General features: G+C 56.6%; 1 protein-coding gene across 2 annotated transcripts; it reads right to left on the bottom strand.

Annotated features, from left to right (window-relative positions):
• Positions 1-203: 203 nt before the first annotated feature.
• PCIF1 (phosphorylated CTD interacting factor 1) lies at positions 204-11880 on the bottom strand. Of its 2 annotated transcripts, XM_045980856.1 has the most exons (18): positions 11526-11880; positions 9316-9489; positions 8289-8433; positions 7785-7927; positions 7570-7694; positions 6275-6412; positions 5951-6081; positions 5666-5820; positions 4949-5096; positions 4765-4848; positions 4428-4527; positions 3226-3388; positions 2398-2570; positions 2170-2256; positions 1899-2083; positions 1121-1214; positions 846-1021; positions 204-749 (listed from the first exon to the last, which is right to left on the bottom strand). In XM_045980856.1, the coding sequence occupies exons 4-18, from the start codon at positions 7906-7908 to the stop codon at positions 524-526; spliced, it is 2109 nt and encodes a 702-aa protein (XP_045836812.1). In that variant the 5' UTR covers positions 7909-7927; positions 8289-8433; positions 9316-9489; positions 11526-11880; the 3' UTR covers positions 204-523. The 2 variants fall into 2 exon arrangements, with proteins under 2 accessions (XP_045836812.1, XP_045836811.1); XM_045980855.1 differs by lacking the exon at positions 8289-8433 and having other exon boundaries at positions 206-749; positions 11526-11876.
• Positions 11881-12097: the final 217 nt, after the last annotated feature.

Here is a 12097-nt window from a genome sequence, read left to right as displayed (position 1 = left end):
GATGACGCAGGGCTCTGGACCCCAGGCTCGCCAGACACAGGCGGGGCTAGCAGGGACCCAGCTGTGGGGCCAGCAGGGCGAGAACTTAGACACTGGAGCCCTGGGTTGGGGTGTGAAGACCCAGGGGATCCTAAGGTGAGCCTCGATGTAGAGGGTGTGGTTCCAGGACTAACTCCAGGTTCCCCACCTTCTCTGCCCTTAAGACCCTCACGCATTCTTACGGGGGTTTCTGTATTTCCTTTTACAAATGAAACAAGATGGCGATAAGATGGTTGGGATTGGGGGGAGGAAGGGAAGGGATGGGACCTATTTACACAGGAATCGGAGTGAGTTTGAGGTGAGGAGTTGGGGGATCGGGCAGGGAGGGGGAGCCCTGGCAGAGCCATAATCTTCCTATGACACTGGCAGCCTGAGTCCCGCTGCCACCTCAGGGGGAGGGTCCTAGGGTCTGCTCAGCCCCAAGAGGCCCGAGTCCCAGCAGTCCATATCAGCACCCTGGGGCTCCTCCTCCCCGCAGGATGTGTTAAGTGGGGTGAGGCTCGCGGCTAGGGCCCTGTTCGCGGCCTGAGTCCCGGTCCTTGTTCTCCGAGGAAGAAGAGGAGCCGGAGCCATGGCTGCGGCCTGACTGCCGGTAGGCGGAACTCAGCTCCTGCAGCCGCTCCGGCGTCGGCCCCCACTTGGCAAAGCCGGGGTCATTCTGTAGGAAGAGCACGGCCGTGTTGTGGACGGCCTTGTAGTGCATTTCTTCCCTGTGGACAAAGGAACAGCTCAGAGTGGGGCTCGGCCTGGCATGATCAGCCTGGCCCTCCTCCCCCACCCCACCCCTGCCCTCCCAGGGCACCCACTTCTTGCAGACGTGCTGGGAGCCACTGCGGTACTCGTGCTCGAAGGCAGGCAGGACCAGCTGGTGGCGTTTGAAGCGGCTCTGCTCCATGCGGGTGAGCGCCGGCGTTGGGGGTTCTCGCCACTCGGGGATGAACACGATGAAGGACAGGGGCTCTGGTGAGCTCTCGAGCAGTTTCTATGGGAGGGGGCATGGGGTGGACATCAAAGGCTGCCCTCCAGGTGGCTGGCAATCCTGCGTGCCACCCCTGCCCCCCACCCACAGCAGCACACCAACCTCGAAGTGAGAGACCATGGCATCCATGAGCTCCTCGCAGAACGGAGGGTTGGCCTCAAAGGAACCACTCAGCGGGGAGAAGTCCAGGCAGGGCCTGGGGACAGAGGTGAGCATTCTAAGTCCTACCAGGATCCAGGCCCTCCACCAGAAATGGGTGCCGCCCCCATGTTGTTGAAGGGATGGGCCCTGGTCAGGCCCTAGGCCGACATTAACCCAGAATTCATCCTGGGACAGGTGTGGCCAACTCCATTGAAGGGCTGAGGATGGAGAGGCTCAGGCTTGGAGGCCAAGTCCACCAAGCCACTTAGTAGAAGGGCTGGGACTCAAACCCAGTTCAGACACCGCAGCACGAGCCCCAGCCGGGAGTTCCCAGCTGCTGAGCCTTCCCCCTTACTGGCTCAGGCCTGTCTTCCAACTGGAGCCTGGGTCTTCTTTCACCCATGCTCACTCCCCTCCACCCTCCCAGTTAGTCTGAAAGGTCTCCAACGTCTACCACTTCCCGAGCCTCTCAGTGCCTGGACCACATGCTCCTACCCCAGCCTGGGCTAATTCACCGAGAAACCTGCAGGCTGGGTTAGGGGCGATCAGGCTCCCGAAAGTAGAGACCAATCTGAGGTCACACAGCTAGCAAGAGTTCTGAAGGCAGAGACTACACCCAACACCGCCCGATTCCCAAACCCGAAAGCATTAGGAAGTTGCTGGCCCAGGTGGGATCTCTGCTCTAGAGGAGCCCTTCCTGGGCCTGGGCAGAAGGGCCCCAGCAGCCCCCAGCTCTCACCCGCGGGAGCCGAAGTAGCCATCTGTGTCTGGGAAGGCAGAGCAGTACTGGCGGAAGTAGCAGTTGAGGGGCGAGGCGAAGCACTCAAAGGTGACGCCGAAGAGTCGGTGGAGGGCCTCAAAGACGTGCACGGGCAGCGATCCCTGCAGGCCTGTCCCCTCGTAGAGGCCGACGCCAAACATCATCTGCACAGTGGCCACCATCAGCCCCCTGGCCTTAGCCTTCTCCCCGCCATCCAGCGGAGCCCGCCCCTGCTGCCCCAGGCCCCTACCTGGTACCGGCGGAGGAGACACCAGACGCGGGGCAGGAACCTCTCAAAGGCAGAGTCGTCAATGCAGCTGTAGCGGTAAAGCAGCCACTGTGGGACAGAGAGCAAAGGCCTTCAACAGCGCCCCCTCCCTCCTCGCTGGCCTCTTGCCGAGGATGCTGGCTCCAGAAGGAGCCAGCCTTCCTCTCTCCCACCTGGGGGGCCCTGCCTCCCCTTGACCCCAGCTCTTACCAGCTTGCTAAAGTAATTGCGGCTGACCTTGACCATCTCTCCCTTATACCGGATGCAGACCACATTATTCTCCATATGCATCTCCACACTGGGCATGGGGGGCGCAGACACGGCCAACCGTACTGGGTAACAGTACACCAGGCGGGGCTCCACTTCTGGGGCCTCCACCTCCTCTGTGGGCAGGGAGAGCAGTGAGAGGCCATCCTGCCCCGACTCTGCTAATTCTCACCCCGGAACCCCGGACAGCCTCCATGCCTGCTGTGCACTGGGTCCTTCACATGCGTGTCCCAGTAACCAGGGGAGGTAAGTCTTGTCCCATAGAGGAGCAGAATGTAGCTCAGACGGTTTGGTGACACAGCCAGGCAGCTGGCAGGGGCAAGAGCTGGTGGCCTAGGCCAGCGTGCTCTGTACTGACACAGGCCCCCAGTTTGCCAGGCAGGAGTAGGAGAACTGCACCGCTTGTCGAGGCCTAGGCCTAGAGCTTTCTGGGCCAACCACTCAGAGTTATCCAAGTTCACGTCCGAGCCTGTGGCCAGGCACGAGACTGCAGTGGGGGGAGAAGTCCACCGAACTGCTTACCCCCAGCCTGTCTTCACCACATTCACCGCCTTCTGCCTCCCTCTTTCCCCAGCCCTTCTCCAGTTCCTAGAGGAGGCCTGAAACCCCTGAGCCCCCGGACAGCAGGTCCTGCCCCAGACACTGCTGGGGGAAACAGGCTCCCCAAAATCAGCCTGTGGCCTGGAGGGTTAGCCTTGCTCATCCCCTCAGTCAGGGCCCAGGAAACAGAACTGGGGCCTCACAGTTGGCTCCCAGCCATTGGCTCCCTACCTGGGATGTTGTTTTCCTTGAGGATGGCAAGGTGCTTCTCACGGATCCGTTTGACATACTCCAGGGAGATGTGGTAGATCTTACTACAGATTCCCTCCACGGAGTCCTTCGCTGCGGCTGACACGTGGGGGCCACACTGCCTTCGCAGGTGCTCCAGGCGGTCCTGGAGGAGACACTCCTGATCAGGGCTCCAGAGGGCTGCTGGGGGAGGGCTGGTGGGTCCCAGCAGTCCTCGTTTTTGATACAGCTGTGCTACTAGCACTTGGACAAGTCCCTTGTCATCTCTGAATTTAGTCCTCCACTGTTCAGGGAACACAAACTACTTACCAGATAAGGCAGTTTGACTGAGTATTAAATGTGATCATTCCCATTAAGGGCTTAACTGAGCCCCTGCCATACAGCAAGTGTCCAGTAAATGCCAGCACCTCTAATGGGGGTTACACTGGGCCAGGTGCCATGATAACTGCAGGGGAGACAGACAAACCAGGCACAGTCCCCGCTCATAAAGCACTTGCCATTTACCACCGTGAAGAGACCATGACAAAACAGGGTGCTTGGTCATTGCAGATTTGAAATCGGAGCTTTTAGCAACTGGCAAGGATTTAACTAGGCATTAGTTACTTTCCTGAATCACACGTGTGAAAATGATGAGTGAAAATGAGTCACTCTGGCTAGTGAGTACACCTACCTTTGTCACTCTACGTGTCAAGTACAGTTACTATCGTGAAGTGCGAAACCTTGCCTCTTGTGAAAAATGGTCCTGAAAAGAAAGCCCATTGCTAGTGCTGGTGGAGACTTAAAGAAGTGACAGGTCTGGGCCGGAAAATGGAATCACTGTGGACGCAGTAAAGCAGGGCATTCAGTCTGGTGCCAGCTCTTCGCTGTGGTGAGTGCACATACCCAAGAAAAGGCAGTTTGTCCATCTGTGTCCAAAAATCTATTCAGGGGAGCTGTTCAACATTCATTAAGTTGAAAAAGCAGCTACTTCTGGTGTGCGGCTGAGCACAGGATTCCATTAAGAACCTTAATGGAGACCGTCTTTAGGACGGAGCCAGGAGCCTGGACAAACATCTCTACATGCAGAAGTTTGGGGACCAACAAGCATCAAAGGTCTGCTGGGGGCCCCTGCCCAGCCCAGGCAAGCAACTGAAGGAAGGAGCCACAGAGCCTTTCCACCAGCCTCCTTACCCGGGGCCACTCACCATGTAGTCCTCCTTGGAGGCGGAGTGGTCCTTCCGCAGCCAGCTGAAGGTGTCCTCCACGTTCCATTTGACCACCTTCCTGCTGTCGGGGGACGCACTCCTGCCAGTTGAGGGCGCGTGATGGAGCCAGCAGTCGGGCATCTGCTCCACATTTACTGCCCCCCACCCCCGCACTGACATTTGGGCATCAAGGCATCCCTCACAGCCCCTGTGCTGCCTCTGGGAGCCGGCTTCCCTCTGCCACAAAGAGTGATGCCTAGCTCCATGAGATGGGCCAGAGAGCCCAAGACCTCCCCACTCTGATCACACACCCAGCCTGCTGGGGACAGGAGCAAACCTGGATTCAATGAGCCGCCTTGCAGCTTCTGCGTATTTAAAGAGCAGGCGCTTGGCTTCCTCCCGGAACTTGATTCGGGATAACCTGGGACCGAGAGCAGGCAGAGTGAGAGCCCTTTGATACAGGAGTGGCCACACACACACCAACACCCCCCACCAAGTTGGCCCCAGCTGTGGGCCTGTACCTGATGGGAATGTCATTCATGATTTCACGAAACATGGAGGGTGACACGACCGGTTCACAGTTGCTCGGCAACAGGGGGTCAGAGCCTTTATCCACGACCTTGCGCTCCAGCATCCAGCGGTTGAAAGACTCTCGTGGGGGCTCGATGCCTGCGGGACAGACAGGCTGGTGAAGGTCTGGCTCCGTCAGCAGCCTGCACACGGGCCCAGCTCATGGGGGGCATGCGGGCACCGGAGGGGCAGCAGTAAACGGCACGGCCTGTTCTGTCAGGAGCCCCGCCTCTAGGCAACTCTTCCCCAAGTAGACTGAGAATCGGGAGTATTCTAGAGTGTTAGTAAAAGGGAAAAGAAGAAACACTGTTTCAGCGAATTAAGCAGGCTTCTTTACTAACGAATAAAAGCCACAGCTTATGAGGACTTCCCATTCCACTTCCTCCTTGTAGCAACGCTGCGAGGTCCAAGTACTCCGGTTTTCATGCCCACTTACAGACACATGAAAAGGCTTCACACATACCTGACAGACGGCGGGCATTCTGGAAGTGCTAATGATGGCTTTTGCGGTTACTGACGCCAGACCCCCTTTCCGTAAGCGGTTAGCGGAGCTGGGGCTCCAGCAGGCCTACACGCTCAACTGCTAGGCTCTGCTGCGCCATTCCCAAGCCCAGCTCTTGGCTAAGGGTGGGTGGAAACAAGGGTCCGGAGGCCCAGGAGGCAGTTACCCTCTCGCTGCTGGCACAGCTCCCGGTAGTGCTGCCGAAGCTTGAGGATGAGCTGGGAGCGAAGCAGCTCCACCTCGGGGTGCGGGGGCAGCACCTCTGAAGGCCCCCGGTGCTTGATGACAGCGTTGGTCTGGATGTCCAGATCCCAGTACACCCTTGGGGCACAGAAAGGAGCGAAGAGGAAAGTAGAGGCAAGGAAGGAGGGGTGCCCCACCTGCCGCCATACCCCAGGGTCCCAGACCACATCGACACCGGATGCCCCCAAGTCAATTGGCAGGGACTCACTCAGTGGGTCGGAGGAGAGCTGCCTGCTGTTTATCTTCAGGGGATGTCCCCCACATTTTCAGCGTTGGGGTTCCTGGGATACTGGGGGAGCTAGGCACCGACGGGCCTGTGGGTGTCATGGGGATTTCAATCTAGAGCAAAAAAGTAAAAGGCACCAGGGTCAGGAGAGCCAGCCTACAGCAACTGCACTGGCACAGTGGTGAGTTGTACCCCAGGCCCCCTCCTGACCGACCTGCCACTGCCCAGCCCTCACAGGGAACCTGTCGGCTGCCTGCCTGGAGCAGCCACTTGCCAGCCACGCCCTCACAGCCCGCAGATGCTCACCTTGGGCTTCTTTACACCATTGCCGCTTGGCTGCTCTTCGGAGAGCTGCCGCTTTCGGGGCCTGTTCTCAGCCGGGGGGGGTTCCACCAAGCTTGAGTCTTGGGGCAGTGGGGTCGCATTCAGCCCCAAAGGGTCCGACTGGTGGAGGGAGACCAGCACAGTTGCAACCAGGGCTAGTGGCTTAGAAGTCCCACGAATATGGAATCCTGATGCCCTCCTGCCCCCTTCTCCTACTACTCCAAGAGCAAAGGGGGCTAGGATACAGAAAGAGCACTGGGTTCCACTCCTGCCTGCCTCTTACAGTTGTGTGACCTCGGGAGAGTTACAGCCCTTCCTAATTCCCTCACCTTCACAATGACCATGCTAAAGAGGCCCGACCTCCTGTTGGGAAGATGATTCAGTGAGTCCCTGAATATGACCAGTTTAATAGGACATCAGGCGTGAGAGGAACCCTCTGTACATGTTAACTTCTCCTTAACACGAGAATGAGAGGAATAAAGGGAAAAACTCAAGAAATTCTCTTTTTTTTTTTTTTTAAGAGCAAGGACCTATGATGAAATTCTTCTGGTGACGCTGAGAATGAGTGATGGCAGGCAGGGTGGCCCTAAAGCCACATCAGGTTTGAGTCCAGCTCTGCCTCCTACTGGCTCGAGTCTTGGGCCAGTCATTTCCCATCTCTGACTTTTAGTGTCTTCCTCTGCAAAATGGGGGTGCCAACCTGCTTCATTATGCCCAGTAAGGAAAGTCTGCCCCTGCCTGATAGGGATCCAGAACACCATGTTCCTGCCAGATAGCCCCCTCATGTGGACACTTCTGCTCCTAGAATGTGCTTCTCCCCACTGACAACTTTCACTCCACTGACTTTATCACCTTAAACGCTGATTCAAGGAGAAGCATTCCCTGTCCCCTCCCCTCCCCAAGAGTAGACCAGGGTCCCTGGTGCAATCCAAGGCTAGTCTTCACGCATGTGCCACACTGGGATCCTACCAGCTCCTCAGCAGACTGTGGGCCCCCTGAGTGTGCAAGGGCAGGACCAGTTGCTCACAACTGCACCACAGGCACGGTGCCCAACATGGAGTTCAAGTTCAGGATCGCACACGATTACAATCAATTCTTTACATGTCAGTCTCCCCTATTGGAGTGTAGGTTCCATGAGGGCAGGGGCTGTGTCTGTGTGTCATTGTATCCCCAGGTCCCAAGACAGGGCTAGGCACGTAACAGGTGCTCAAGATAGACTTGAGGAAGGCCCAGATGCTAGAAGCTGCTTGGGAGCCTTTCCCTGGGCTGGCACTCACGATCACGTCATGCTGGCCCAGCACAGGCATCTCCCACAGGGACTGGTTGGTGAATCGGTTGAAGTAGTAGGGACGGTTCTCCCTCCGGCTCCAGCACTTCTCCCAGCCCGCATGCACCAGTTCCTCTGCAAACAAGCACGGAACCCAGCTGGGGTCAGCGCTGCTCCTGAGGCATCCTTCCTACCCCGCCACCCTACCCTGCCCCTCGCCAGTACCTGGGAGGTCCTGCACCAGGCGGATGGGCTTTGGAGAACAGGGCTGGCTCTGATTGGAGGTGCCTGGGGAGTGACTCAGCAGGGATGCTTCCTCCCGGGGGCTGCCGTGATTCTCATTGGCCATCTCAGCACCCACACCGGACCTGCCACACAGAGGACCGAAGGGTATCAGGCCAGCAGGACACGGACGTCAGTTCCACCCCTCACCCACCCATTACAATCCACTGAGAGCCCCAGTGACCACTTGCAGATGTGAAGATATCAATCCAGCCCTGTCCCTGGAGGGCTGGTGTGGTACCAGAGAAGCCCTGGGATCTAAGTCGCAGTTCCCTCAACTAGAAAATGGGTGCACTCCTGCTGCTCCTCCTTCCTGACATACTCTCTCCAATTTTCCACCTGGCTTGCCATGATGTTCACATGTTCCAGGAAGCATTTCTGGACTCTCCAACACCACCCCCCGCCCCAAGCAAGGTGGTCCGAGCTCCTCTGCAGGGCCATGAATACCTCCACTGTGGCACTCAATCCTGTCTCCCAGCAGGGTTTGTCTACCCATCAGATGGTCCGAACTCCCAGGGCTAGGAACTGGGTCCAGTTCACGACTGTCCAGTGCTCAGCAGGGTCCCTGGACCCAATAGGAACTCTATTCATTCTGCAAATATTTACAAAGCACAGAGTGGCACAGAAGACAGAACAGGGTCTGCCCTTGAAAAGCTATTCCCACCGAAAAAGAACAGTAAATCCTCCTCTTTCCCGTTCCTATCCAATAAAATCTAACTGGAACAGAGTGCAGCCCGGAGAGGACACGGCATCTAAGTGGCTGCCTCATTCTGTGCTTCAGGGCAGGAAACAATTTGTTGCTAAAGAAACCAGTGGGACTGAGAAGAATCCTTAATTCAGTCCTTCCTAATTCCCAGGTGAAAATTTACTTTAAATACCAGGAAGCAGGTCAGCTCCTTCGGATTTGTATTCTCCATGACTCCCACCCAGGACATCCAGCACAAGCCTCCGTGGCCAGTGATTTCCCAATCTGGCTGTTAGACTCCTAGGTGCCCAACCAAGATTGGATTGGTGATCCCAAAGTTGTTCTCAATATGTCACAGCACCCCAAGAAATCATTTACCCACAAAAAGGCACAAAAGCATGTTGAAACATCAGTTATCTTTGCTTGCTGAAATTTTATCAACTCGTTGTGGTCACACTGATTATCTCATGATGATAAGAAGCTCTGATTGGCTGTTGACAAATCATAGGAATCACTGGGACATTAATTTTATTTGTACACTCAGTCATAGATGTCTTCGTTAATTTGGAAAGGGAAAAGCAAACGGTTACTTTGTCGTTACAGTTTGGCAGTAAAAATGCACGGAGCGAGAGGACATACATACAACCAGAAGGGGCCATGATAACAAAAAGGTTCAGAACCACTAACCAAGGGGAGAAAAAGCTTGATTCTCTGGGGAGGAGGGATTCCTGGTGCCTTGGGGCTGAGCCCATATGTCTCAAGCCTGAAAAAGGTCCCTCTTTTTCTCACCCTCTGGGGTCTGCAACGCTAGCATGAGAGGGTTTTCTTCTCCGATCAGACGGGCCCCCACGTCACAGGGTCCCACAGAGGCAGGGGGGAGGCCTGCAGGAAGGCTCAGCGCAGGTGGGTAGGCTGGTCAGCAGTGGAGTGGACGGGGGCCCAGGAAATTCCTTGCATCAGCAACTGCAGAGCAAATAGAAGAAGAGAGTCACAAACCTGTGAAATGCTGCAGTGCAGGGACAGCAGCGAGAGAGGCAATGACGTGGAGCAAGTTGGGAGCCCCCAAGGCAAGGAACACCCTGTGGGAGATCTGGGGATTTAAGGGACGAAAATGATACTTCTCAAATTCTGCAAACCGAAAGCTTCACATTCACAGACTTGCAGCCTGCAGGCACACAGGCCCTGTGTTGTGGAGGGCCCTAGGGCCCTACACCTGGTTTCAGGCTCTACGGTTGCTATCTTGAAGTTTCTAATAAATTTTTAACGAGGCAGCCCATGTTTTCATTTTGCACACTGTACCCCAAAAACTGTGTAACTGCTCCTATCAACCAAAATATCCCTAAGACAAGAGAAAAGCAGACATACCATTTGGCCGTTGTACAACATGGGTCTGAACAGAGTGGGTCCACTTACACGCAGTTTTCTCATCGCAGTGTACTACTATAAATGTATTTACACTTCTTTATGATTTTCTCATTAACATCTGATTTTCCCTAGCTGACTTTATTGTAAGAATACACTGTATAATACACATAATGTACAAAACCCATGTTCATCCACTACGTATGTTACCAGTAAGTCTTCCGGTCCACAGTAGGCTATTAGTAAAGTTGTGGGGAGTCCAAAGTTCTACTGGAATTTCCAGTTGAGCCGGGATCAGTGCCCCAACCCCTGTGTTGATCAAGGGCCAACTGTACAAATCAGATCCCGGGGTTGGGGGGCACACTACCAAGCCACCCACAGTGAGCGAAAAAAAGTCAATCCTTTAAAACCACAATAATAATCATACATGCTAATGGATTATGTAACACAGTGTGTCCACTTTTATTGACAGTTTCCCCAACAAATTATCTTGTGACACGGATGCACTCGGTAGCTGAACTATGCAGAGGCAACAAGAACAGCACAGCTTAGAGGCCAAATGGGGACACTGGAGTTATTTCAAAGCGACTGGGCATCACGAGGGCTTGTAAAACAATTCAGATTCCTGTCCCTCACTTGACGTCCTAGGAGTCAGGAATGGGGAGGGGAGAGACACAAGAATTTGTGTTTCTCACACACACCCCAAAAGGCGGGACCGGGAAACGCGATGACAAACTTTACACCGCTTCAAACCTTGACCAAGTTTTTACGATTAAAGAATTTTTCTTAATTTCCCAGATGATTTGGGAGCAGCAGGTCGATGACCGAAGAACCTGCTCTGGGTTTAGGCAGACCCGGGGTCCGGAGCCGTCTAACGCCTTCCGCCTTATAAACAGGACTCATTCGACCTCTATGGTCTCTATACGTAGAGTCTAGCGTATTGTACACTTTAAGTAAGAAAGAACTCTATTATTAAGATAATGTTTTTATTTTCCAAAGGCTTCCCGGCCCCCACGCATACCGCAGTCTCACAGTGCCGACCAGCTAAATAAACAACTGTATCTGCGCAACCGGAGGAACGCACGAGAAGGAAAAGAACCCGGTTATTGGAGAAAGATGGGGCGGGACCATCTCAGTAACGCACCAATCAGAATCCCTCTGAATCAGGAGGGCGGAGTCAAAGGACTTGCAAAGTGCGCAAGCGCGGGGGACGCTCAATGAGGGGGCTCCCCCCACCCGAGCGCGCGCACACCTTCCCCTCCCCCCCAAACCCAGCGGGGGCGGGCTGTTTGGCGCGCGCGCGCCAGCCCATCTCCCGGGCTCCGCCCCCCGCCCCACCGCGCGCTCCCGCCCCCGGGCTGAGGCGACTCAGAGTCGGAGCCCGACACAAAGGCGGTGGCGGCGGCAGCAGCGGAGGGGCCCTAGAGGCCGCTCCGCCCGCGCTCTCCGGGCCCACCTCCCTCACCCAAGCCACCGGCCCGGCCGCCCACCCGCGGGCCTAAGATGGCGGCGGCGGCAGAGATAGGGCAAGCGGTGGCCCCGAGCGGAAAGCGCCAGAGGGGCCACCGCTGCCCGGCTTCGGATCCCCGGACCCCGGAGCGGCTCGCCGCGGGACCATGGCTTCCTGGGGCTCTTACCTGCCCGGAGCGGACTCGCGGGGACGCGGCTACACGTTCTGCTCGACCTCCCGTTTTGCCGCCTCCGCCTCGCCCTCCCCAGCGTCGCTGCCGCCATCTTGTGTCCCGGGCCGGGACTCCGCGCTGCGCATGCGCTGGTACCGCCTCTGAGGGACCTTGCCGCTGCCGTGCCGCCATCTTGAGTGTGGCAGGACCAGCCGAGTCCACAGACCCTGCTTGCTTTCGGCCCCCTCCCTTTCCTCCCGCCCTTCCCCGTTGTTCCATGTGGGTCTCAGGAGGGCACGGCAGCTTTGCAGTTTGTGCGGTGTGGGCTGAGGAAAGAACGTGCTCACAAGCACGCTCCCAGCCTCAGTTTCCCCCCGCGAGCACACCCGCCGGGGATGGAGGACCCCGGTGGGAGGTGCACCTCCGGGGCCGGACTGAGAATGCGCACCGGGGGGCGCGGGGCGGGCTGGGAACCTGCGGGCGCTCTGCAAACACGCCCACCCGGGGGCGGAGTTGTGGTGACGCTGCTCTGGGTGTAGCAGGAACCCGGGTCCTAGCTCCGGCTGGGCTCTGCCCGTTCAACGTCC

This window comes from Meles meles, chromosome 16, assembly GCF_922984935.1.
Source record: "Meles meles chromosome 16, mMelMel3.1 paternal haplotype, whole genome shotgun sequence".
Lineage (NCBI taxonomy): Eukaryota > Metazoa > Chordata > Mammalia > Carnivora > Mustelidae > Meles > Meles meles.
This window is presented reverse-complemented; position numbering and strand designations above follow the sequence as displayed.